Source organism: Phocoena sinus, chromosome 18 (genome assembly GCF_008692025.1).
Source record: "Phocoena sinus isolate mPhoSin1 chromosome 18, mPhoSin1.pri, whole genome shotgun sequence".
NCBI classification, from domain to species: Eukaryota; Metazoa; Chordata; class Mammalia; order Artiodactyla; family Phocoenidae; genus Phocoena; species Phocoena sinus.
Genome location: NC_045780.1, coordinates 20,771,870 through 20,799,134, shown reverse-complemented (window position 1 = coordinate 20,799,134; position 27,265 = coordinate 20,771,870). Strand labels below are relative to the sequence as shown.

At 37.4% G+C, this 27,265-nt stretch overlaps 1 protein-coding gene across 1 annotated transcript in view; it reads left to right on the top strand.

Annotated features, from left to right (window-relative positions):
- Window positions 1-441: 441 nt before the first annotated feature.
- Window positions 442-27,265, top strand: part of LRRC63 (leucine rich repeat containing 63) — a 42,728-nt gene continuing 15,904 nt past the window's right edge. Inside the window, exons 1-6 of the mRNA XM_032610889.1 lie at window positions 442-1,843; window positions 7,402-8,109; window positions 8,587-8,655; window positions 11,786-11,946; window positions 18,440-18,538; window positions 23,286-23,422. Coding sequence (XP_032466780.1) covers window positions 1,699-1,843; window positions 7,402-8,109; window positions 8,587-8,655; window positions 11,786-11,946; window positions 18,440-18,538; window positions 23,286-23,422 — 1,319 coding nt within the window. The 5' untranslated portion in view covers window positions 442-1,698. The remainder of the gene's footprint in view (window positions 1,844-7,401; window positions 8,110-8,586; window positions 8,656-11,785; window positions 11,947-18,439; window positions 18,539-23,285; window positions 23,423-27,265) is intronic.

The window sequence follows — 27,265 nt, the reverse complement described above, 5'->3', positions numbered from 1 at the left end:
AACACACACGATGTATCGATCACTGTACGTACAGGTTCATCAACAACAGGACACAAGTCACAACACGATAGAACAACTAACTAGGACAGTGAGAAATGGGTTTCATTTAAAGCTTTCTTGGATCCTTAATGCCCCTATGCCTACACATTTCCTATTCATCCAGGCACTTTAAAGGATCAGAAAGACAAAACAGGTTGCATTAAAGGAAGAGAAACAAAACAGAATGTTCGCTATTCGGGGGCCCTGTAAAATCAGCCCCGGAACCCGGCTGCGCAGAAGTGCAGCATGAAAGAATGCCAGCCTGGACCCTAGACACCCGAGTTAAGCACCTTGCAAGCGAGGAAAGTAAATACATAATAGTGGTCATTGTCATTAAGAATAAAAACAGTAATAACGATTGTCACCACGGGGTTCCGTACAGCAGGTGCACGTGGAGCGGGCTTCTCCTGCAGCCCGGCACAGCGGCTGGGCAAAGCGAATGGCCTCGGCGCGCGCCGCCCGGTGGGGCGGGACCCGCTGCGCAGTGCTCCGCAGGCCGGTGCGCTCCCCGCCCGGCCCCGCCCGGCCCGCCCTCCCCTCTGCGCCTGCGCATCTGGCGGCCGGGACGCTTTTATCGGTTTCCGGTTGCTAGGGCCTGTCTCCTTGGCCTCGGGTCGCACCTGGCGATTGGGTGAGGGTGGCCTGGGTGCTTTCTTTCCGGACAGCATATACCGCGGGAAGACCTGCGACCTCACTTGACCTTAACCTGCCTAAATTCCCAGGAAGAGGAGATAAAAAAAGGAAAAGCTGATTGTTTTGAGAAGCAGCTGATTGCCCTAAAGGAGAGCGTACGAGTCCAACGTTTCCAAGCATCTCTTCCAATAATGAGAACGGAAAATTACAGGCATCAAGTGGGACGTACTACCAGGAAGCATACCTTGAGTGCTTGTGTGCAAGTCATCCTGGGGGTATAAAGCGGCCCATTTGTGCAGCTCCAGAGCGTACCTGCCTAGACTGTCAACGGAATAGTGATGTCCCAGGCACTTTGATATTGTCCCGACTAAGCACACATATTTGGTTCTATCTTCTGGTGTCATTTCTCAAACAGTACTAATTGGGACCGCGATCCTGGAAAATCTCATTATACTGAAGACCATTTTATTTTTGGGTTAAATAGTTATGGCCGAAGTGTAGTGGCTGAAATTTAAAATAAGTCATTTTTACAGAAAGGAAACAACTTATCTGTGAAGAGTTAGGTATTGTGGGTCTTCAGAGGCCATGGAAGGACTTCCTCACCTTTTTGACCAAAAACTCTTTCCAAATTTATAAATTGATAATATTTTGGAGGTAGAAAAAAAATGAGTGTCAGTTCTACTGTTCTGGAAAATCAGTATTTACTAGCTGAAATAACACTGACTGAACTTTTTGCTAACGTGAAATTTTAAAATGATCCTGATTGGTAACAGTATATGTATTTTTTAATTTTGTATTAATTATAAACCTAAATTTTATTTAGATTCTAGAAGTTTTAAGAAATTATTTTCTTCCCCTCTTTTCCTTTTATAGGAATTCTGCTTGGACCCAGTATAGTATTAGTGCAGAACAAGTTTCATTAGGATGTAATCTGCATTCGAATGAATTATTTTTCAGCAACAATTCAAACATATTCAAAAACTTTTCAATTCTCAATAGCTGTGAAAAACAGTGCTTATTAGTAAAATGCAAAACCATCCACAACTTCTTAGAAGACCCTTACCTCCAAATCTCCCTAAGCTGTCTTTATGTCAGAAGAAAGCCCGTGCAGGTATGTGCATTACTCAGATGTTTAACTTTATTTTTTTACAGAAGTCTCTCAACCTGCACAGCTCAGAATCACAATAAGGACATTCACTAATAACCAGCAACTTACAAATGTTTGTTGTAAGCTGGTAACATCCAATTCATTTCTACAAGTACAGTTTATCCTCATCATTTGTGGGTTCTGTAGGAGTGAATTTACATAACTGCTAGAATCTATTTGTAACCTCCCAATCAGTACACTGTACTATATTTTGTCTTTTTAGCTCCAAAATATACCATGAAGAACACTTCGGAGCAGTATATAGAGCTCTTTCTCAGTCCTTTTATAACAGTGAAACTGTGCAGGAGGGGGGTATATATGATAATTCTCGGACACATGCAGGGCATTGAAAACACACATGTTCCCAGCTGAGGTCAAAGAAAGATATGGCTGTGCCTTCTTGTTTTAGCTCTCATATTACAAATAACTGCCCTTTTCCTGGTCTAGTTAGTACCATGTTTTCTGAATTCTGTACTTTCTGTTGGTGATTTAACAGTCTAAAATAGCCCCTAAGTATAGTACAAGAAGGCTGTGATGTGCCTTTTGGAGAAAATATATGCCTTAGAGAAGCTTCCTTCAGGCCTGAGTTACAGTGTTGTTGGCTGAGAGTTCAATGTTAATGAATGAACGATCTATATTAAATAAAGTGTCTTGAAATAGAAGCACATATAAAACAAGGTTATGTATTGATTGGCTGCTGGTAATGTTGAGACCAGAGGCTTGGAGGAACCTAACCCCGTATTTTCCCAAGAAGTAATGGTTCAGTGTTGGATAACTCAGTGCTCACTGAGACTACAGAACAGAACTGCCACAAATCGTGAGAACTGAGTGTACTTATAAGCACAGTGCTAAGAACTGGAGATATAATAGTGAGCAAAACCACGTCTGCCACTCCTCTTTCTTAGTTACCCTCTGGTGAGATCCAATGATCTGATCACACAACTAAATGTAAAATTATCTGTGATAAGTGCTGTGAAGTAAAGATGAGCCACTTTTATGATTATAACTTTATATAATACCCTTAATCCTCTATTTCTGTATATGGTATTTATTAACTCCTTACTTACAAGCAATGGTAAAATTAGCATATTTCCTCTTCTTTCCCCTTTTCAGTCTCCTCTACCCCGATTTTAGTTGATTATATTAATTATTTCAGTGTCTAAGTGTGAACTAAGACTTGAGGAATTAGTGAAAGTGAAATGAAATATGTTTAATTATAGAGGAGACCCATGTAGTTTTTGATGGCAGAGGAGTCTATTGGAAAAGTGGAATTTTAACGTACTAGAAGAAAAAGAAAAGAAATCATGGGGATGGGGAAATGTATCAAAAAATAGGGAAGTCTATGGGCTTCCCTGGTGGCGCAGTGGTTGAGAGTCCGCCTGCCGATGCAGGGGGTGCGGGTTCGTGCCCCGGTCCGGGAAGATCCCACATGCCGCGGAGCGGCTGGGCCCGTGAGCCGTGGCCGCTGAGCCTGCGCGTCCAGAGCCTGTGCTCCGCAATGGGAGAGGCCACAACAGTGAGAGGCCCACATACCGCAAAAATAAATAAATAAATAAAATAGGGAAGTCTAAATTGAGAAGACAGATATCATCTTCATTGGGCAGATTTCCCTAAGCACCTCTTCTCTCTTCACCCAGTCAGAGTGCTTACCTTTATGGTCCCAGAGTATCCCCTATCTACCCCCTTACTGAGCTCTTATTCTCTAGTGTAACTGTTTACCTGCCTAGTTTCTATATTAAATCATGAGATCGTTGATGGTAGTAAGGTTTGTGCTGTGTGATTGTACCCTCAGCACTATGTGTACAGCTAGCACATGGGAGGTGTTAAATGTTTGTTTCATTAAGTAATGAGAACGGTAAGTATGGGTTGTGTTAATCAAGAAGGATGGATTGTATAAGGTTTAAGGTAGACTTTGGCAAAGGAAAATGATTTAAATTGGTTGGTAAGAGAAAGTATTCCACACCGTGTGAGCAACAAAAGAAACTCAGGTCTACCTAAAAAAAGAAGAGTGTCAGAGAAGGATAAGTGATCTCACTTGATCTAATAGGTAAGTCTCTGTTCTAAGCAAGAATAGCAACGATGTACTGGGTGATTATAGCACAAGGATAAATGGAACGAATGATGGCAGTGTTATAAGGAATGGAGAGAAGAATTGGGACTATTCTGTTAAAAGATACTCGCCATACCCATTAGGCAGTGTAGTGTTTATTGAAAGTAGACTTAGATTCGCTGTAAATGTATATTGCAAACTCTAGGGCAACCACTTTTAAAAAAATTTTATAAGTATAATTGATATGCTAAGAAAGGAATGAAACTGAAGGAGAGACACTGACTCATAAAATTCTCACCTAAAACCAGAAAAGACAGAAAAAGAGTGGAAGATTTCAAAAAGACAAAGAAGTAAAACAACGGCAATGAATAGAAAACTTTACAAATGTGGTAGATGTTAAGCCAACGATGTCAGTAATTCGTTAAAACGTGAATGGTCTAAGTGTACCAGTTAAGTGATAGAAACTGTCAGAGTAGATAAAAGACAAGAGCTAATTATATACTGTCTGCAAGAAACTTCCTGTAAATATAAAAACACAGATAGATGAAATGTAAAGGGATAGAGAAAGATACATCATACTAACACTAATCGAAAGAAAGCTGGAAGTGTATATATGGCCATGCTACTCTCTCACTTCGTCCCAGCTTCCATCCCCCGCCCTCCACCCCTGCCACAGTGTCCTCAAGTCCATTCTCTATGTCTGCGTCTTTATTCCTGTTCCGCCCTTAGGTTCATCAGAACCATTTTTGTTTTTAGATTCCATATATATGTGTTAATATACAGTAATATTTTTTTCTGACTTCTTCACTCTATATGACAGACTCCAGGTCCATCCACCTCATTACAAATAACTCAATTTCGTTTCTTTTTATGGCTGAGTCATATTCCATTGTATATATGTGCCACATCTTCTTTATCCATTCATCTGTTGATGGACACTTAGGTTGCTTCCATGTCCTGGCTATTGTACATAGTGCTGCAATGAACATTGGGGTGCATGTGTCTTTTTGAATTATGGTTTTCTCAGGGTATATGCCCAGTAGTGGGATTGCTGGGTCACATGGTAGTTCTATTTTTAGTTTTTTAAGGAACCTCCATACTGTTCTCCATAGTGGCTGTATCAATTTACATTCCCACCAACAGTGCAAGAGGGTTCCCTTTTCTCCACACCGTCTCCAGCATTTATTGTTTGTAGATTTTTTGATGGTGGCCATTCTGACTGGTGTGAGGTGACACCTCATTGTGGTTTTGATTTGCATTTCTCTGATGATTAGTGATGATGAGCATCCTCTCATGTGTTTGTTGGCAATCTGTAAAATAGATAGCTAGTGGGAAGCAGCTGCATAGCACAGGGAGATCAGCTCGGTGCTTTGTGACCTAGATGGGTGGGATAGGGAGGGTGGGAGGGAGACACAAGAGGGAGGGGATAGGGGGATATATGTATACGTATAGCTGATTCACTTTGTTATACAGCAGAAACTAACACAACATTGTAAAGCAATCATACCCCAATAAAGATGTAAAAAAAGAAAAAAAAAGCTGGAGTAGCTGTGTTCATTGGCTTGTTTTCTTATTGTTGAGTTGAAGAGCTCTTTATTTTGGATGCAATTCCTTTATCAGATGAGTGTTTTGCAAATATTTTCTCTCAGTGCATGGCTTGTCTTTTTCTTCTTTTAAGAATGTCTTTCACAGAGTAGAAGTTTTTAATTTTAATGAAGTCCAACTTAACCGTTTTTTCTTTCGTGGATTGTTGTTTTGGTGTCATATCTAAAAAGTCATTCTGAATAGCACAGGGAACTCTATTCAATACTCTGTAATGACCTGTATGGGAAAATAATCTAAAAAAACCCGGAGTGGATAGATGTGTATGTATAACTACTTTGCTGTACAGCAGAAACGAACACAACATTGTAAATCAACTATACTCCAATAAAAAAATTAATTAAGAATAAAAGTCACTGCCACACCTAACATCACCTAGATTTTGCTCATGTTATGTTTTGTTTTAATATGAGAAAGAGAGAAAGGAAAGTTGAAGATGGTGGTGTAACCATTTTATGGAATGAGCTAGCTTTGATAAGTTCCATATAAGCAGGAAGCAAACATTATCCTTCTCCTACTACTGCCCTTTAAACTCACATGGCACACATCTCTCTACCGAGGCTTTTCTAGTCACTTTCATCTATTAGCCTTGTCTCATTTCAATCTAAATCAATACTTTCATCTAGCATGCAATTAAACCTTGCCCTTTCTCCCAGCTCAGACTAGGTCTGCTAATTTTTAGACAAGCCAAGGGAAACAGGGGCATGATAAATGCTTCCATCTTGTTCTTTTACTTCTCTTCCCCAACTCATAGTTTCTGGTATCTTCATAGGTGTGGCTAGGAGTGGGAAAGAGTTAAGGAGTTAAGAGTGAAGGTGAGAATCCGTCATCAGTCTCTGTACCCCCCTGAAATGCCAGAAGGTAGAGGTCAAGTAGATTCAAGGATTCTCTTGCCTTATACAAGTTGCGACACAGCAATGGGAGGGCCAATACATTTCTGTTACTCTGTAGGTATAAGGGGGTTGGGGGAACCATGGCAGGGAGTGATGAGATGTTATCCTCTCCTTGTGGCATACACTCCTGTTCTCTGTAGATGGTTCTCTGAGAATCCCCCTCACTTGGTTTGAGGTTGGGGTAAATCCTCCTCTACCCACCACAAGGAGGGGAAGATCGGAGAAACACGTAGCACGCCAATAGCTCAATTCAGAAGAAATCCTCTCTGCGAATGTAGATCAACCTCTAGCCATCTCTCATGTACAGACAACAGGTGAGACTTGGGCTTGTTTTGGCCATCTCTTTGCAAATCTTGCCTCAATGAATCTCTTATCTTCTCATGAGAATGCTGAGGTCCTCATCATTTATTGTACTCAACTGAGATGATGGACAAAAATGTTATTTAACATTCTGTCACAGAAGAAAGAGAAAGCACGATTTGATATAGTGAGGTCCCTAAGAATGCAGACACAGTGCATTTTCTGGACCTAAGAGAGATAAGAATACTTCTGGTTGTAACCTGAGTGAACTCGTGGTACCCTGTAGCCAGTATCAGCATGTTATCATGTTCCAAAGCCATCTTGGTCTGATATCTGGCTTTGAAAAGAAATGTAAATCTTTGCTCAAAAAGTTTCAAATGAGGAAGTGATAATGATAAATAGCGAAACTTCAGTGAGTCATTTTTACCTCTCCATATTGCCAGAGTTTTCTGTGGCAACTGCTCAAAAATCTCCCTTTATGTCCTACTCTTCTTCATCCATTCTGTTCTTCCAGGAGTGGCCCCTAATCTTTCTAAATCTAATACAATTTAGCCTTCCTGATTCTCCAATTGCTCATGCAAACTTTATCCCAGTAAGGTAAGCAAAAGTCCTGATAGCTGAGTGAGTGTATACAGAAACGTTTTTATAAGGTGAGAGAGGGTGAGTGGATAAAGAAAAGCTATGAATGCTGAGACGTTAATAGTTCTGCCCCTGACACCTTGATAAACATAATCTAATTCTGCCATATTTTTTTTTTTCTGGTTTAGGAAAGACTGGTGACACTAAGCTACCACGTGTACGGTTCATTCCAGATAAAACCGCTTCATTTGAAAGAGATAAAACTAGTTTTCCTGACGTTCCAAGAGATCAGTCACAACCCCCTGTTAATATTCAAAATCTCTTTCTTGATCATCGTGTACAAAAAAGAGTGACTACTATTTCAACAACCACAAAATCTTCTAAGCGTGTCTATTGGCACATTCCAGAGACTGCTACTGGTTCCATATTTTTTCCCAAGTGTCGTTCAGCTTCAAGTCGAGTTTTTGGGAAAGAAACAAGCAAGATGGAAAGTTCCAGAAAATCAGAAGAGCCATTAAAAATAACAAATATTTATGCTAACATTTTAAAAGAGATTCTGATTCTCTCCTCAGAGTTCTCCAAACTACCAAGTGCCCCTTCTTCAGTGCCCACTCCCAAACTCAAGGAAGTTCATTCTGACCAGTTTTTACAAATGAGCAGTACCTATACTTTTAAGCAGCCCCTGTTACGTTTAAGTGCAACAGTGCCAATCCCTGTACCGAGGACTATACCTGTTAAAGCTGAAAGTCAGCAGTCTGACCGTTTACAATGTCGTACGGTGACACTAAATATTAAAGATTTTCCAGGTCCCATTTTCATACCGACGCCGGTTTTACCAAGGAAACCTCGGAGACAGTCTGTGATAGGTAAATCCAGTCTGAACATGGTCTGTAATAATGGGGTCAAGTAGAGCAAAAGGGAGAGAAGGCATCCAAGCATATGGTGGTTCCCCCGTGGGTCTGCAGAATGGGATGGTGGGATCCCTTTTCACCTGTACATTTAATGTATGGGGCAGAATGCAGTAGCAGAAATCCTGACCTTGCAGGTCTGCCAAGGGCAGACTGGGAACTCCACCCAGATGGTGGTGATGGAAACCAGATAAAGCAGTTCAAAGGATCAGAAAAGCTCACATAAAGGAGGAGTGTGAATGAACAGTCATCCGTAAGGTGGTCTAGATGAACTCTAGAAGCAGAATGCCAGTGCTCATGGATGCCTTCATGGGCACTTTTCCATGGATAACCTCAATTCATTAAAAGATGAACAATTATAATGAAGTCATAATACCCTCAACATGAATTTTCACACGGATTTAAACATTATCCTATTTAAAATTTTTTTCCTAGAAAGTCGTGTAACAGAATATGAACATGTAGAAAGTGTCCCAAAGCAAAGCATGCTGAACGTATGTGAAGGTAAATGCTAGGTTTATATCATTCTTTTAAAAATTGTATATATGATTATCTCTCCATAAAAGTATTTGTGATTTTGTGTGTTTGTGTATATGTGTGTGATTCACACATATGTCCCACCTCATTTTCCATTCCTTAAGCTATTTACTGAGCAACTATTTTTAGAGTGTTGACTATAAACCCAACTTTGTACTGATGTTGGGAACATAAACGATGGAGTATTCTTAATCTGGATGGAGAAGATAGACATGCAATCATGACAGTTAACTGCTTGCCATGTGCCAGCACTGTTTTAAGTGCTTTGACCTTAGTTACCTAGCAGAAACAAATGAAAAATCATCTTTCAAGAAAGATTACATCATCCTACATCTCACACTATTTCTATAAACAATTTCACAAATACAGTGTGTAGCAAACAATTCACAATTATCAGGTACACAAAGAAAAACAAAATGAATGAAAACTAGCAGAAATAGTAAGCAGTAGAAACATACCCACAGGAGTTCCAGCTATTAGAATGATCAGATTCAGATTTTTAAATAACCTAATGACTTTTGGTTCTAGCCAAGATTGAGTAGCTTGTATTGGACAATCCCTCCCACCAAAATCAGTTATTAAAGCTGCCCACAAATATATAAAATAACCATTGAGGTTACTGGAGAGTAACCCTTGCAAGCATGACTTGAGTGGTTACCATCTTTGAAATAAGCTGAATTAGCTGTACATTTACCTTGGCTTTTGCTTGAGGGGATTTGTGGTGTTGGAGAACAGGGCACAGGTAGAAAGAAGGTGATAGTTTTACTGGATTGAGGAGATAGCTGTCAGACTTCAGAGTTGACAAGATAGCTGGGATAGAGGGGTAATATATCAGAGAGGAGAGAACTGAATTCAAATATCTGCATACAAACTCCCTTAAGAGTGTTGGCTGATTTCTAAGCTGCGCATGTACAGGACAATACGCTAAGAAACACAGCGGAAACCATCAGCTGAGATGCTAAGGAAGTGAGCCTAGATTTTGACAGCTGCACCGAAGACAATTACTGGAGTTCAAGCTCTGCTGAAATGAAGGGGTCTTGGTAAACACACTGGGCTTTCAGTTGCAGACCCAGAAGACCTATGCCTTGGGAATAAGAATGACGCTGTAGGAGAAAGGACAAAACTAAAATAGGTTATCCCCTACAAAAGTCAAAACCAGTCCTTGATAAATCAAAGTGGTACTTCCTGCCTAGTCAAAGAAAACCTAACACTTATTAGAGACAGATAATAATATCCAGACCCTTTAAAATTTTCATTCACAATGTCCAGCATTAAACTTAAAAATCACAAGGCATCCTAAAAACAGGATTAAAGGTCTGGAAACCAGTAGAAAGAGGCAAAAGAAAGAGAACCATAGGATCAGATATGGGAGTTTTCAAACAAGGAGTTTAAAATAACTATGATTACTATGTTGAAGAAAATAAAAAGTTGAAGAATTTTATCAGAGAACTGGAATTTCTGCTTTTAAAACTTAGAGTCATATCAAATTTTAGAACAGAAAAAGTAATATAACAAATTAATGATTCACAGATGTGTTTAGTAGGAGATGATACACAGAAGAACACTCCAGCCACAAAACTTTCTCTTTTTTCCCCAGTTGTATTGAGATACAAGTCACATGCAACTCTGTATAAAGTTAAGGTATACAATATAATGATTTGATCCATGAATATACAGTCTGGTGAAATGATTACCACAATAAATTCAGTTAATACCCATCACCTGACAACTTTCTCTTGCGAGAAGAAATTTTAGGCTTCACTCTCTCAGAAGCTTTCAAATATACACTGTAGTATCATTAACTACAGCAACCATAAGACCTTCTGAGCACACTACCCTTCCAGCAGTTCCCTATCCCTGTCTGTGACATAAATTAACCACTGGGTCTCCTCCACATCATAGGCCTAAACAAGTCATGTTACCATTTCTGACTTAGGGAGTTTATGCCACTCTGGTGTTTCCCTCTTTGAAAAGTTCCCAGGGAAGTCTAAGCATCCTGAGATCCTTCAGAGATCTTTCAGGGAATTTCTAACCACCTCTGCTCCTCCATCTCCCTCCTTTTCACTCAAAACTCAACTGCTTGAGCTTAGCCCATAAGTGTGGGTGGGCAGGAAGCAGGCCACAGACTTAATTCTTAACTCATTCTCCATTCCTCTTGCTCCATCCCCTCCCACAAGACAAGGAATCTCCGTATCACATCACACATCTTTCTTCATTCTGTGGTTAACTTTCACATCGATTGACCTGAAATGGGCACAAAGGCCTGTTTTAGAAATTAACAACTGAACATTGTTTTCTTTGGTCTAGGATGCCTCGTTTCTTCTCATTGAAGCAATGGTATAAGAATTATTGAGATGATAAAAGATGTTGCAGCAAGTAATACAGCAAGAATGGCTGGGAGTGTAAAATATATTTCAAAATATTTTCCCGCCACACCTGGGTGTGTGCTTGAACATGCCATTTTTGACAAAAGGGGAAACCCACGAGGGTTGTGATAAAGTAAATGTAGGTGGTCGCTGTTTGGCTACTCCTGAGTGGTCTGCTTTTTCCCCCCCCTTTCTTGTGTGAGGTCTTTAAACTGAGGGAAGAGCTTAGTTACATAGGGTATTTGAATCATGCATCAATGAGTTATTAAAGCAAAAAGCAAGATTTCTCCTTGGGATATGATCTCTATCTGAGATATGCTTATATGGTGTCCTTTATTCATTTTGTGAAGAAAGAAGTTGTTTATGTAATTCATCATAAAATAAGATGTTTTTACATACAGCACAAGACTCAGACTGATGGAATCTAAATTATTGAGGTAGAAATCTATGAGCTTATGGTTTTCTTTTGGGAAGAAAAGTTTGCTATCTAATATTAGTCTGCTATCTAATATTAAAATGTTTGGCCAACAGAACCAACTGAGGTTGGGTGGATGGAGGTTATAGGGAATCTCCAACGTGAGGTTGGGTGGGTGAAAGTCATGGGGAATCTCTTCCACAGGAGGCATCCAGGTAACCTATTTATGATGACTTACCGTTATCATAACATGAATACCTTTTAACTTTCACTCTAAGTGATGACACATTTACGTTTCCTGTCTTGTTTTATTTAGGTAGCATTAAATCTAGAAGAATCGAAACCTCAGTGGCACATATCGTACATGGTGACGGTTTTAAGCCTGTTGTGGCAACACGCTATGGAACAGTAACAGCCATGACCAAGCTGGCCATAGTAAACTGTCAAATTCATGGAAGAAATGCACTTAATCTTAAGGTATTACTACATCTTCTCAATGGCAATTTCCTGTTGTATCATCGGTCATTTTTGTTTTACGTTTCCTAACTTAGGTTATTCTCCATGGTATTGAAGGAACAACATAAAGTGGTGGTGGCTGAGGGAGTGATGGAGTTGTATAGTAACAAAACTTTTGTGTGCTATTGAAGTTAACTTGGTATCAATCCAAACTAGACGTTTTAAATTTAGGATGCCGATCGTGATCTTCATGGTAACCACTCCTAAGAAACTGTCTTAAAAATGTACACAAAAGGGAATGAGAAAGGAATCAACATGACAGATTACAAAAAATTAATTAAACACCAAGGAGGCAGTAATGTAGTAAACGTGGAATAACAACAACAAAAATTCCAGAAAAGGTAAAACTATGGTGACAGTAAATATATCAGTGGTTGTAAGGGATTTTGGAGGGAGGGAGGGAAGGATGAATAGGAGGAACACAGGGGATTCTTAGGGCAGTGAAATTATTCTGTATGATACTGTCATAATGGATACACATTTCATTATACGTCTGTCAAGACCCATAGAATATACAACAAAAGGTCTGAACTCTAACATAATTTACGGATTTATGTTGATAATGATGTGCTAATGTTAGTCCATTGATTGTGACAAATATACTGGTGTGTGAGATGTTGATGTCGGGAGAAGTACTGGATGTGTGTGGGGAAGGGGTATGTGGAAAAGAAAGATCTCAAATAAGTAACCTAACTTTGCACTTTAAGGAGCTTGAACAAAAGAGCGAACTACACCCAAAATTAGCAGAAAGAAGGAAATAAAGATTAGAACAGAGATAAATGAAACAGAGGATAGAAAAGCAATAGAATCAATGAAACCAAAAGTTAGTTCTTTGAAAAGACTGACAAAGTTGACCTTTGGCTAGACTAAGAAAAAATAGAGAGAAGGTCCAAATAAATAAAATCAGAAATGAAAATGGAAACATTTCTACTGGCTTCACAGAAGCAGAAAGGATTATAAGAGAATACTATGAACAACTGCATGCCTGCAAATTAAATATCCTAGATGAAATGAAACATTTTCTAGAAAAACATAAATTACCAAAACTGACTCAACAACAAACAGAAATTTGAGCAGACCTATAAAAAGTAAAGAGATTGAAAAAATAATCAAAACCTCCCAACAAAGAACAGTGCAGGTCCAGATAGCTTTATGGGTGAATTCTGCTAATCGTTTAAAGAAAAAGGAACATATATACTTCTCTAAATCTTCCAGAAAATAAAAGAGGAAGGAACACCACCCAATTCCACTGTTGTGCTGGTGGAGGGGGTGGGAATCCCACATCACCCAACAGTTCTTGGACACCAGCTGGGTGTCCTACAATTCAACTCAATTCTGACACTATCTACCCCGAGATAACATCAGATTCCACAGGTAAAGCGCTCAGTCCCATAAGACTGCTCTACACTTCAGACGCCAATCACAAGCCCAGGTGGTTACCTGTGATTCTGACCAACCACCTACAGACTGGAGGTTCCAAGGACCCCCTCCAACTCAGGATGCCAATCACAAGTTGTTACCTATAGTTCTGATCGACTGGCTATAAATCAGAAATTCCCACGACCCCTCCTGATTAATTCGCTAGAGTGGCTCACAGAACTCAGGAAAGCTATTTACTTACTTGATTACTGGTTTATTACAAAGGATATTAAGGGATGTGAATCAACAGTTATATGAAGAAAAACACAGGACATGGTATGAGGAAAGGGTGTGGAGACCCTACACCCTCTCCGGGTGCTACTCTCCCCAAATCTCCAGGTGTTCACCAACCTGGAAGCTCTCCAAATCCTGTCCTTCTGGTTTTTATGGAGGTTTCATTAATAGTATAATTGATTAAATCATTGGCCACTGCTGATTGAGCTCAGTCTTCAATCCCTTTCCCTCTTCAGAGGTGAGGGGATTGAAAGTTCCAACCTTCTAATCACATGGTTGGTTCTTCTGACACCCAGCCCCTTTCAAAAGTCACCTCATCAACATAAATCCAGTTGTGGTGGAAATGGGTTTGTTATGAATAACAAGACACCCATTTTGCCTTTATGGTTCTGAAGCAATTTCAGGAGCTGAAGATAAGAGAATAAGTATTATGACAAAAGACGCTCCCATTGCTCTTATTGTTCAGGAAATTCCAAGGGTTTTGGGAGCTGGTAGCGAGGAACCATGGATAAAGTCCAACTACATATGAGAAATGGATTTTGGTCATTCAGATGACCAAATATATTTTTTAACAAGTAAAAATATCAACAACATATAACACATTTTATGCTATCAGTATAACCCAGATATCAAGGGAAGATAAAGACACCACAAGAAAACTACAGATCAATATCCTTTGTTAATTAATTAATAAAATTGCTAAATCCATGATAGGATTAAGAAAAAAGAAACACTAAATACCAAATTCAAAATTTAAAAAGGGGAAATCACCACATTTCCTACAGACATTAAAATAGAAAATAATGAAATAATAAGAACATTTTCCCAATAAATGCAACAACTGTGATGAAATGGAAAAATTTTTTGAAAAACACAACTTGCTGAAACAGGCACAACAAGGACTAGAACATCAGAATAGTCTTGCACCTGTAAAAACCTAATTGAACTTTTAATTAAGAGCCTTCACACAGAGAAAGCTCCAGGCACAAACAGCCTCACTGGTGATTCTATCAGACAATGAAGAAGGAAATAATATCAGTTTAGGCTAACTCCTTCAGAAATCAGACGAGGAAGAACACTTGCTAACTCATTGTTTGATGCCTGTGTAACTCTCCTACTACCTCTTCAGATATTGCTCCTGTCTCATTCCTTTTGTCCTCTTCTTATCAGACTCCAGCTACATGTATCTTAGGCCTTTTCATCTTGTCCCATATATCCCTTACTCTCTTCCTGTATCCCTTTTACTCTCTGTGCTTTATTCTGAGCATTTTCTTCTTACCTAAATTCTGGTTCATTCATTCTCTTTTCAGCTTTGTGAAATCTGCTGTTAAACCCTTTATCAAGTCCTTAATTTTGGTTGGTTTCTTTTATAATCTAATTCTTTGAACTTTAAATGCTTTATCTTATAATTTGATTTTTCGAGCCTACTAATCACAGTTAACTTTTTTTTTTGTTTAACACATCTGATGTATCCAAAATATGGACCTTCCATGGGCCTATTTCTATGGTCTATCATTTCTCTTGATTTTTGTCCAAGTATTATCTTTTTGCATGCCTTTTTATTTTTGATTGCATGATAGATGTTGTGTAGAAATAATTTGAGGCCCTAGATAATGTTATGTTCTTCCAAAAATTTTTTATTGTTGCTTCTGACAGGCCAAGAGGCTAGGGGATGTTCATCTTAATCTAATCAAAATCAGCTGGTTTAATGCTGGACTTTAATTTTTGTAGAGATTTCCTGTTAAACTTCTTTCCTAAGGCTGTAGCCTTTAAGCCACCTTGTATCAAGTCTGAAGTCCCTTCTCCTTGGGAAGCCCTGAATTCCAATTTTTGTCTCCCTAGCCCTGTGAGACTGGCTGTAGTTCACCACCACAGCTTTGGATTAGGAAAATGACTTTTGGAGGAAAATAGTGTTGAGTGCTGTGTTTAACACCCTGAGATTCCCTTCTTTCTGGAATTTTGGCTTCTTAAGACCTAGCTACTTTAGTCATTCTCCAAGTCTTTGTTTTGTTGTGTTTGTTTCCCTTTTTGGTTTTAGTTGAAGGGCTGGTTTGAAACAAGGCTGTTGCCCATTAGTATAAGTGAAAAAATCAGATTATCTGGTTTTGAAGTGAATTACTTTATTTATTTATTTTTTTTTAATAAATTTATTTATTTGATTTATTTATTTTTGGCTGCATTGGGTCTTCACTGCTGCACACAGGCTTTCTCTAGTTGCGGCGAGCGGGGCCTACTCTTTGTTGCAGTGCATGGGCTTCTCATTGTGGTGGGTTCTCTTGTTTCAGAACACAGGCTCTAGGCTCATGGGCTTCAGTAGTTGTGGTGCATGGGCTCAGTAGTTGCTCTGCAGCAGTGTGGTGATCTTCCTCTGCAGCATGTCTTCCCGGTCCAGGGCTTGAACCTGTGTCCCCTGCATTGGCAGGTGGATTCTTAGCCACTGTGCCACCAGGGAAGTCCCAAAGTGAATTACTTTAAATCAGAGGTTGGCAAGGTTTTTCTGTAATGGGACAGATAAGTAAAATTTTAGACTTTGAAGTCTACATGGTCTCTGTCATAACTACTCAACTCTGTTGTGTAGTATAAGAACAGCCATATTACAACACCCAAACTTAGTGTGGCTGTGTTCCAATAAAACTTTATTTATAGAAACAGGTGGCAGACTGTAGCTCACTGATTCCTGCTTTAAATGGAGGAAGAGTATATCTCCTAAAGAGTTAAATGGAGCTAGTCAAGAGAAACATCTACTTACACAGTCATCAATATTACTTTAAAAGAATATTTGACTCCAGAGTAGAATCCTGAGCTCTGTGGGGGTGATATAAAAGAATTGAAAGTAATAATTTCTAATCTATCTCATGGACTTATTAAGGAAACAGATTTTACATGAATAGAATTTACACAAAACAAATGTACTGATTAATTTAATACAGACTCAGTGCATCAATGCTTAAATGTTGCTAGAGCAATTCAAGAGATTGAGAAAGCCTCCACTTTCTTGGTGTTGTTTAATTCTTCACATCCTTATTGTGGTAACTGCAGCAAACAGGTTTTATGATGGGATGGTAAAAGAGAGATCCAGCATACCTATGCTGGGCAGACCTCATAGTATATCCACAGTGAAGGTTCCTGGGATTCCATGAGGCAACAAGAAGGTCCTGGATAGTCACTCATTCAGCCAATATTTATTAATAACCCACTATGTACCCAGTGGTAAACTATGTATCTCATTATGTATCAGTGTGCAAAACAGAAAAAAAAAACCTATTTCACGGAGCTTATACTTTAGTAGGATGAGATCATACATACATACATACGTACATTTATATATAGTCTGTCCTCTGGTGATAAGAGTTATGAAGAAAAATAAAGCAAGTGGAGGGGACAGAGAGCCATCAATGGGGCACTGGTTTGACAGGTTGCTATTTGTGATAGGATGTGATGACTTATGAGCAGACAGCTGCCTATAAGCAACCTGTGAATGAAGTGAGAAGATACTTCATGAGGACAGATGGGGGAAGAGCCTTCCAGGCAGAAGAAAATGTAAAGGCACTAGTTATCCGAGCACACTTAGTGGAATGATTACAGACTGTGACAGACACTTTCCTGCTACATAATTTAGTGTACTACTAGTTATGTCGAGAAGAGATGAATGTTTGGTGACAGGAAGAAAGAACACGTACTCTTCTATAGGTGTATATGTCTACCAACATCTAGACATTTACAAATATTGATACTTTAATAAGAGGTCAGTCTTGAAACCAGTACTGTCAATTCGAAGATTCTTTAGCCATGAACCTCATCTCTCTCATACAGTGCATGCCATAACCCAATGCATTGGTAGCAATGCCTCCCTTCACTATAAGCTGAGGTTTGATCCTTCAGCATTAGAGTTCCTTGGTTCATTCAGTTGAACACTACTGATCCTATGATACTTAAGAAACAAATGTACCAACTTTACTGGAATATTAAGATACTGGGGGCACTAAGCATGTCTTAGTCAATTTGGGCTGCTACGACAAAATGCCATAGAGTGGCTTAAACAAGGGACATTTACTTCTCACAGTTCTGGTGGCTGGGAAGTCTGACACTGAGGTGTCAGCCAATTTGGTTCCTGGTGAGCGCTCTCTTTTTCACAGCTGACTTTTTGCTGTATCCTCACATGCAGAGAGAAAGAGATCTCTGGTCCACTGTTCTTCTTATAAGGACACCGATTCCATCGTGAGGGCTCCATCCTTAAGACCTCATCTAACCCAACTTACTTCCCAAAGACTTCACTTCTAAATGCCATCATGTTGGGGATTAGAGCTTCAACAAATGAATTTTGGGGGAACACGAACATTTAGTCCATAACAAAGGCATATGTTTTCCTCAATCAGAAATTGGCATATTTAAGCAAGAAACTTTAAGAAGATGTTAGATTAATAGAAAGATAACAGAGAAATAGAAGTAGAAACATGAAAAAAAGAGGGGGTAAAGAGAATTAAATATAAAATATATTTAATGACATTTCAGCATGTAGTGGACAGTCAATAAATGTTTGCTTGTTATTAACTGAAATAATGCCTTTCACACATGTAACACTATATTTATTACATATGTAAATACTTAGTTTTTTCTATTTTGTTTCTTTACATATTTAAGAAATTATTACCATGAAAGACTAAAATAAATGAATGGAAGATTATTATAGGCTTGTTATTAGGTCACACATTTAGATTATGTGCTCATTTTTTAAACACTTGTATAAAATATTTTGTGCATGGTAAATAATTAATTCTTATCTTTTGTCACTTTCTTTTAGGGCTTTTTTCTCCTAAATTGTCCAGACCTAACACCTTTGGCTTTCCAATTGATATATCTTAATTTATCATATAATAACATCTGTTGCTTTCCCACAGAAGTGAGTCCATTTTTATTATTGTATATATTGTCATAATTTCTTATTATTAATAATAATTTAAAAATAGACACTTATGATACCCTGGAGTTACTATAAATAAATATATTTTGGATTGTATCCTAAAAGGCTTATTTTTAGAAGTACCAAAAGTATAGTACATTTTTCTTAGCAAGTCCCATGACACAATCCTCAAAGACTGTGTTATGGTCAGGCTCTCAAATATGTTCTCATAATTGTACAACGTGTATAAAATTATTTATTTTTCTGATTCTGAATAAAACCTAAGATATACTTTATCCATGTTAATTGGAAGCTTTAAAGGCAATGTTTAGTGACAAGGTAATATGATGTTGTAACAAGTTTTAATTACAATAGGCTGAAATAGGATATTCTGCTTAATAAAACATACCAAGGATAATCAGATATGGGATGAGATGATTCAATGTCATTATATAAACAAGTCATTATAAGTAATTAGGACAGATTATGTTTTCAGTGTCTTTAGTCATTGTTTCATTGGTCACGGGGTGTTTTGTTGCTTTGTGAATTGATTTCCAGAGTATTAACTTTTAGTGAATTGATTTCTAGCAAATTGACTTGCTTTCTATTTCAAACACGTAGTATTAGAAACATATATTTTCCATAATTTCTATGATATTGTGTTTTTATTTTCACTAGAAGAGTTATTTGTTCTTTTCTAGTATATCACACTAGTTTTATTAATTTGACTAAGACAAGTTGACAAGAATTCCCAAGGAATATAGGGATCTTAGTTCTTCACATTAATTTTAACCTTTCTTCTCAACAGTCATATATGAGACTTGTGCATCTGCCAAAGAATACTCTAACCACTCAAGCAGAATGTATAACCATATGGGAGATTTTCAGGTGTAAAATATAAAGCGCTCATTTTTAAAGTGATAGAAATAAGTAGAACTTGCCATTAAAATGCAGATCAGTGTTGTACAGCTATAGACAAAATGTTCCAATGAAAATGGCAATATCCAGGCTTGGAAGGGCCGTACTAGGGGTAGGCAAATGATGCCAAGCTATTAGCATAGTGTAAGTGAAATGAATAGAAGACTAGAGGCTGGAATACATGTGGTGATTGGACAAGTTTCATGGAAAATTCAAGATGGTAGACTCTGGCAGAGACAGAGCCTACTGAAACAGTTTAGGATAGGAAAAGGTAGAAGCAGAAATGGTAAATATAACAAACCATATAAATATATACTTGGTTTCCTTTCTTCTCTTAGCTTCTTTAAAAGACACAAAATCACATACAATAGTAATTAATTATAATAATGTATTGTTACGTTTGTAACATATATAGATGTAATATGTATAACAATTATAGTACAAAAAAGGAAGAGGGAATAGAGCTATCTAGGAACAACATCTCCATATCTCACTGGAATTAAGTTAGTGTAAATCTGAAGTAGATTCTGGTAAGTCAAGGTGTATATTACAACCCCTAAAGCAATCACTAAGAAAATAACTGAAGAGAATACAGTGGGAAAAAAAATCATTAAAGTAATTAAAATGTTATACTAGAAAATATCCAGTTGATGCAAAAGAAGCCAGTAAAGGAGGGACAAAAATGACATGACATTTAGAAAACTATAAGTGACATTGAGATATAAATCCAACCACGTCAATAACATTAAATGTTAATACATGAAACAATCCAATAAAAAAATACAGTTTGTCAGCCCCAGTGGTAGTCTGTCTAAAGGAGATACACTTAAGAGTGAAAGATCCAAAGAGGTTAAAAGTAAAAGTATAAGAAAAGATATATCATGCAAATAGCAATCATAAGAAAGCTGGAGTGACTATACTAATATCAGACAAAATAAATTTTAAAACAAAAAATGTCACTAGAGATAAAGAGGGACATTTTGTCAATCTTTCAGGATGCTGTAACTATAAACATTTAGGTACTTAACAACAGAGCCCCAGAATACATGAAGCAAAAACTGAAAGAACTGAGGGAAGAAATAGAGAATTCAAAAATAATAGTTGGACACTTCAATACCCCACTTTCAATAACACACAGATCAACTAGACAGAAGATGAAAGTGAAATGGAAGACATGAACAACATTGCAAACCAATAAGACCTAACAGACATTTATGGGACACTCCAACCAAAAGTATCAGAATACATAATACTCAAATTCACATGGAACGTTTTCCAGAAGAGACCATAGGTTAGTCTACAAAAAATTTTTTAAAAAATTGAAAGTCACAGAAAGTATATTTTTGGGCCACAATGAAATGTAATTAGAAATCAGTAGTTGAAAGAAATTTGGAAATAGATGGAAATTAAGCAACACACTCTTAAATAACCAATGAGTCATTGAAGAAATCAAAAGGGAAATTAAAAATTACTTTGAAATAAATAAAAATCAAAACACAACAATCCAAAATTTATGGGATGCATCTACATCAGTGCTCAGAGGGAAATTTATAGCTATCAGTTACTATATTAAAAAGGAAAAAATCGAAACCTAACATTCCATCTTAAGCCACAAGAGAAAAAGAGCTAAATAAATCTAAAGAAAGAATAAGGAAGGACATAATAAAAATTAGTGAAACAGGGAACAGAAAAACAATGTCAGCAAAACCTAATACTGTTACTTTGAAAAGATCAACAAAATTGACTAACCTGACATAAACTGACCAAGAAAAAATGAAGATTCAAGTTACTAATATTAGGAGTGAAGGATGGGATATCATACCAACCTTACAGAAAATTTTTAAAAATATTTTAAGAGAATACTACAAATAACTGTATACCAGCCAACTAGATAATGTAGATGAAGTGGACACATATTTAGGAAGACACAAGAATGGACTCAAGAATAAATAGAAAACCTGAATGGTTCTCTAAAAAAAGAAAGAGTTTCAGTAGTAATTTTTAAACTTTCCTCAAAGGAAAGTCCAGGATCAGATAGCTCCATTGGCGAATTCTGCCAGATGTCTTAAAAAGAATTAACACCAATCCTTTACAAACTCTTATGAAAAATCGGAGAAAATGTTCTCATTCAAACTATGAAACCAGTAATACCCTGATACCAAAACTAGACAAAGATATAGAAAGAAAAGCAAACTACAGAACAATAGCTCATGAATATAGATGCAATAATCCTCAACAAAATGCTAGTAAACCAAATTCAGCAACATATAAAGAGGATTTTCCACCATAACCAAGTGAGATCTATTCCAGGAATGCAAGGATGGTTAAACATACAAAAATCAATCAATGTGATTCCACATTAATATAGTGAAGGGTTAAAAAAAACTATACAATTATATCAACAGAGACAGAAAAATCATTTTACAAAATCCAACATACTTTCATGACAAAAGCATTCAACATCTATGAATAGAAGGGGGGCATCCTCAACTTGATAAAGGGTGTCTACAAAAAACCCATAGCCAATACCATACTTAATGGTGAAAAACTGAAAATTTTCTTCCTACGATCAGGAACAAGATGAAGATGTCTACTCGTGTCACTGTGTATTGTACTGGAGTTTCTAGCCAAGACAATTAGACAAGAAAAAGAAGTAAAAGGCATTCACACTAAAAAGGAAGGAGTTTAAACTATCTTTTGTTATAGCTGATACAGTCTTATATATAGAAATCCTAAGGCATTCATTAAAAACTATTAGAACTAATGAGTGAGTTAATCAAGGGTGCAGTGTACAAGATCAATATACAAAAATCAATTGTATTTCTACATACTGGCAACAAACAATTCTGACAATAAAATTAATAAAGCAAATCTACTTACACGAAAAAGAAGAAAATACTTAGAAGTTTAACAAAAGCACAAAACTTATACTGTGAAAACTACAGATCCTTGTTAAAAGAAATTAAAGACATAATTATATGACAAGACATCCCATGTTCATGGATCTGAAAACATTGTTAAGATGGCAATACTTGCAAATTGATCTACAGATTCATTGCACTCTCTATGAAAATTACAACTTGCCTTTTTTTTCAGAATTTGACAGGCTGATCCTAAAGTTCATATGGAATTGTAAGGGATTCCAAATAGCCAAAACAATCTTGAAAGGAAAAAACAGACTTGGAGGACTTAAACTTTCTGATGGCAAGAATAAGCATGCTCTACTCCACCAATTTTAAATCTTCATGATATAAAAAGTTTTAATTTAATGTTAAAGAGAGCTAATGTAAAAGCTTGTTAAGATTCACTAGAGAAGAAGAAATATATAAATCAAGCAAAGATTGTGGAATTAAATGGCATACTCTACTTTTAAATTTCATATGAAAAATCAGTTATTTACAAATAACTGTGATATCAGAGTGAATCAAGCTGGCTATGACATCAGACACCCCATGGTTGCTACGGTTAATTCCACTTATTTTCTTGATTCTGCAGGTATCTCCTACATTCCTCATTCTTGACATGGTTGCCTCTTATGAAACCGTGAGCTTGATCAAACAGCATGATTTTCCCATTTAGAAAAGGAACATTCTTGAGTCAAGGGCCTATGAGTACAGTAGCTGCACTATCTTACCATATCATACATATGAATGCTGGTTAGTTATTTTCAAGGCTTACCAAAGGTATTTATTGAGATATATGACACAGCCAATTAGTGTTACCATACCGATTTGACTGCATTAGTTCAAAGGGTTTATAAAATGGAAAAAATAAGGATTCGCACACTTTAGTATTCTACTCATGCTTATTTCTCTTTTCCATTTTTCAGATATTCTGTCTTAAAAATTTACAAATACTGAATCTGAGAAATAATCCTATCAAAGAAATCCCTTCTACAATTCAACAACTTAAGTTCCTTAGAACTTTCAACATCGCCTTTAATTTGATTACTACGCTTCCACCTGGGTAAGGTTGATAGTCTGAGATTCTAAACACAGAAAATAAAGAGCATGTAATTTAGAAAAGGATCAATTTCCCTTCTGAAAGCAGCTAGCTACTTTTTAGCCATTTGATAATTGTTATTCAGTTCCAGTTAGCTGATTTGCTTCTAATTACTGTGTTAAAAAAAAAAAAAACACCTACCAGCTACATAGATGGCAATTAATCTGGGGCTAGTAAATACATATCTAGACATCCATTATCTGAGTATGGATTAAGTCATATAAAGAAGCTCAGGTGAGAAACTTACACGTATCCCTTGGAAGCCTTTTTGGATATCGAAAGAACTCTGAACTTGGAATTAAGAATTCTAGCCTTGGGACTTCCCTGGTGGCGCAGTAGTTAAGAATCCACCTGCCAATGCAGGGGACATGGGTTTGGGCCCTGTTCTGGGAAGATCCCACATGCAGTGGAGCAACTAAGCCTGTGCACCACAACTACTGAGCCTGTGCTCTAGAGCCCGCGAGCCACAACTACTGAAGCACATGTGCCTAGAGCCCATGCTCCACAACAAGACAAGCCACTGCAACGAGAAGCCCACACACCACAACAAAGAGTAGACTCTGTTTAACACAAGTAGTGAAAGCCTGCACGCAGCAGTGAAGACCCAATGCAGCCAAAAATAAATAAATAATAAATAAATTTATTTAAAAAAAAAAGATCGAGAATAAAAAAAGAATTCTAGACTTTTAACTTCAAAGTTGAGAATTATCTATTTGATCTGGAGAAAGACACAAGTCCATTCTAGGCCTCAATTTCCTAATCTATGAACTAAGAAATTACCTGTATGATGTCTAAGATCCTTTAAACTCTAATAGGAATGTTGATATCCAGGTATAAAAGAGATGGATTTTTTCCCCACATATGGACTGGTAATTATTTAAGCCTTAATGAAAGTTTTGAACCAAAACCTTAACCAAATGCCAAAACAAGATATCTCTTCCAGTTAGATTTTAACAAATTGAATGTAGGTTAAGGGCAAAAAGTTAAGAGCACAGGGACTCTTAAATAGTTGAATAACATTTTGCAAAAGAAGGTTCTTATAGTAATTAAGAAAGTGCATCAAAATTCATTTATAAAACTGTTCATCCAGCATTGTTTGTAATTAACAATCCAAGATCTACATTAAAACACTGTAAAACTATTCATTTTGAAAAATTAAAAAGTATATAAAAGTTATATCATTTCTGTGTAAAAACGCTTATATACACATCACACATTACACATAAAGTGTATTTTAAAAGAAAGAATAAATACTAAGTAAAGATATTGCATTATGAGTTTTATTTTTGTTTGACTATCTTTCCACAGTAACATAAACTGTACTGCCTTGATTCCCTGCCTTGATACTAGAATCAGCCATTTCTCTTAGGAAACCCTATTTCCTTTTTTTGGAGGATGGTATTTAAAAAACAAGATCTGGGTGCTGGATATTCCCACTGCTATTGGGATGATATTGCTTCTAGACACTCTCAGTGGACAGAGATAGATAACTTATGTATGTATACTAATCTGTGTACACACATATCTATAATTGTTTCTGTGTACACACACACACACACGTACATCTTTGTACACACACCTCACTCCCTGAAGTTATGAAGCCATAACTGTAACAAAAGTTTAAAAAAAATGCTCTTATCTTTTTCTCAGTGGATACCAGGAGGAAAATGACATAGAAAATTACTACTTTTAACTAACAGAATCAAAGTTTTGCCTTGTTTTGGTTCAGTTTGATTTAATTAGCCAGCATGTTCTTTGGGAAAGAGAAGCTGTTTGGAATAAAGAATTTAAGAACATACTTGTGAACCCTGAAGTAAGAGCTGATTCTAAAAATGCACAAATTTATTTTCCCATATTGGTATTGATTAAAGATAGGGATTGAATTACTTTGTATCCATATACTTGAAGAACAGGGAGTACTAATTTGATTTCATACTGACTTGGATAAACTACTTAACTTCTTATAGCTTCCTTTTTGTTTTTTTTACAGTTCTTTTTTTTTTTAAATATCTTTATTGGAGTATAATTGCTTTACAATGTTGTGTTAGTTTCTGTTGTACAACAAAGTGAATCAGCTATAAGTATACATATATCCCCACAGCCCTTCCCTCTTGAGCCTCCCTCCCATCCTCCCTATCCCACTCCTCTAGGTCATCACAAAGCATGGAGCTGATCTCCCTGTGCTATGCAGCAGCTTCCCACTAGCCATCCATTCTACATTTGGTGGTGTATATATGTCAATGCTACTCTCTCATTTTGTCCCAGCTTCCCCTTCCCCCCACCCCCCCGCATTTTCTAAGACTGTGTCTTTATCCCTGCCCTGCCACTAGGTTCATCAGTACCATTTTTTTTAGATTCCATACACCTGTGTTAGCATATGGTATTTGTTTTTCTCTTTCTGACTTACTTCACTCTGTATGACAGACTCTAGGTCCATCCACCTCACTACAAATAACTCAATTTCGTTCCTTTTTATGGCTGCGTAATATTCCATTAATATGTGTGCCACATCTTCTTTATCCATTCATCTGTCGATGGACACTTAGGTTGCTTCCATGTCCTGGTTACTGTAAATAGTGCTGCAATGAACATTGTGGCACATGTCTCTTTTTGAATTATGGTTTTCTCAGGGTATATGCCCAGTAGTGGGATTGCTGGGTCATATGGTACTTCTATTTTTAGTTTTTTAAGGAACCTCCATACTGTTCTCCATAGTGGCTGTATCAATTTACATTCCCACCAACAGTGCAAGAGGGTTCCCTTTTCTCCACACCGTCTCCAGCATTTATTGTTTGTAGATTTTTTTGATGATGGCCACTCTGACTGGTGTGAGGTGATACTTCATTGTGGTTTTGATTTGCATTTCTCTAATAATTAGTGATGTTGAGCATCTTTTCATGTGTTTGTTGGCAATCTGTATGTCTTTGGAGAAATGTCTATTTAGGTCTTCCACCCGTTTTTGAATTGGGTTGTTTTTTTGGTATTGAGCTGCATGTGCTATTTGTATATTTTGGAGATTAATCCTTTGTCAGTTGCTTCATTTGCAAATATTTTCTCCCATTCTGAGGGTGTATTTTCATCTTGTTTATGGTTTCCTTTGCTGTGCAAAAGCTTTTAAGTTTCACTAGGTCCCATTTGTTTATTTTATTTCCATTACTCTAAGAGGTGGGTCAAAAAAGATCTTGCTGTGGGCTTCCCTGGTGGCGCAGTAGTTGAGGGTTTGCCTGCCAATGCAGGGGACACGGGTTCGTGCCCCGGACCGGGAGGATCCCACGTGCCGTGGAGCGGCTGGGCCCGTGAGCCATGGCTGCTGGGCCTGCATGTCCGAAGCCTGTGCTCCACAGCGGGAGAGGCCACAGTGGTGAGAGGCCCGCGTACCGCAAAAAAAAAAAAAAAAAAAAGATCTTGCTGTGATTTACGTCAAAGAGTGTTCTATGTTTTCCTCTAAGAGTTTTAGAGTGTCTGGCCTTATATTTAGGTCTTTAATCCATTTTGAGTTTATTTTCGTGTATGGTGTTAAGAAGTGTTCTAATTTCATTCTTTTACATGTAGCTGTCCAGTTTTCCCAACTCCTCTTATTGAAGAGGCTATCTTTCCCCCATTGTATATTCTTGCCTCCTTTGTCAAAGATAAGGTGACCGTATGTGTGTGGGTTTATCTCTGGGCTTTCTATCCTGTTCCATTGATCTATATTTCTGTTTTTGTGCCAGTACCGTACTGTCTTGATTACTGTAGCTTTGTAGTATAGTCTGAAGTCAGGGAGCCTGATTCCTCCAGATGTTTTTCTTTCTCAAGTTTGCTTTGGCT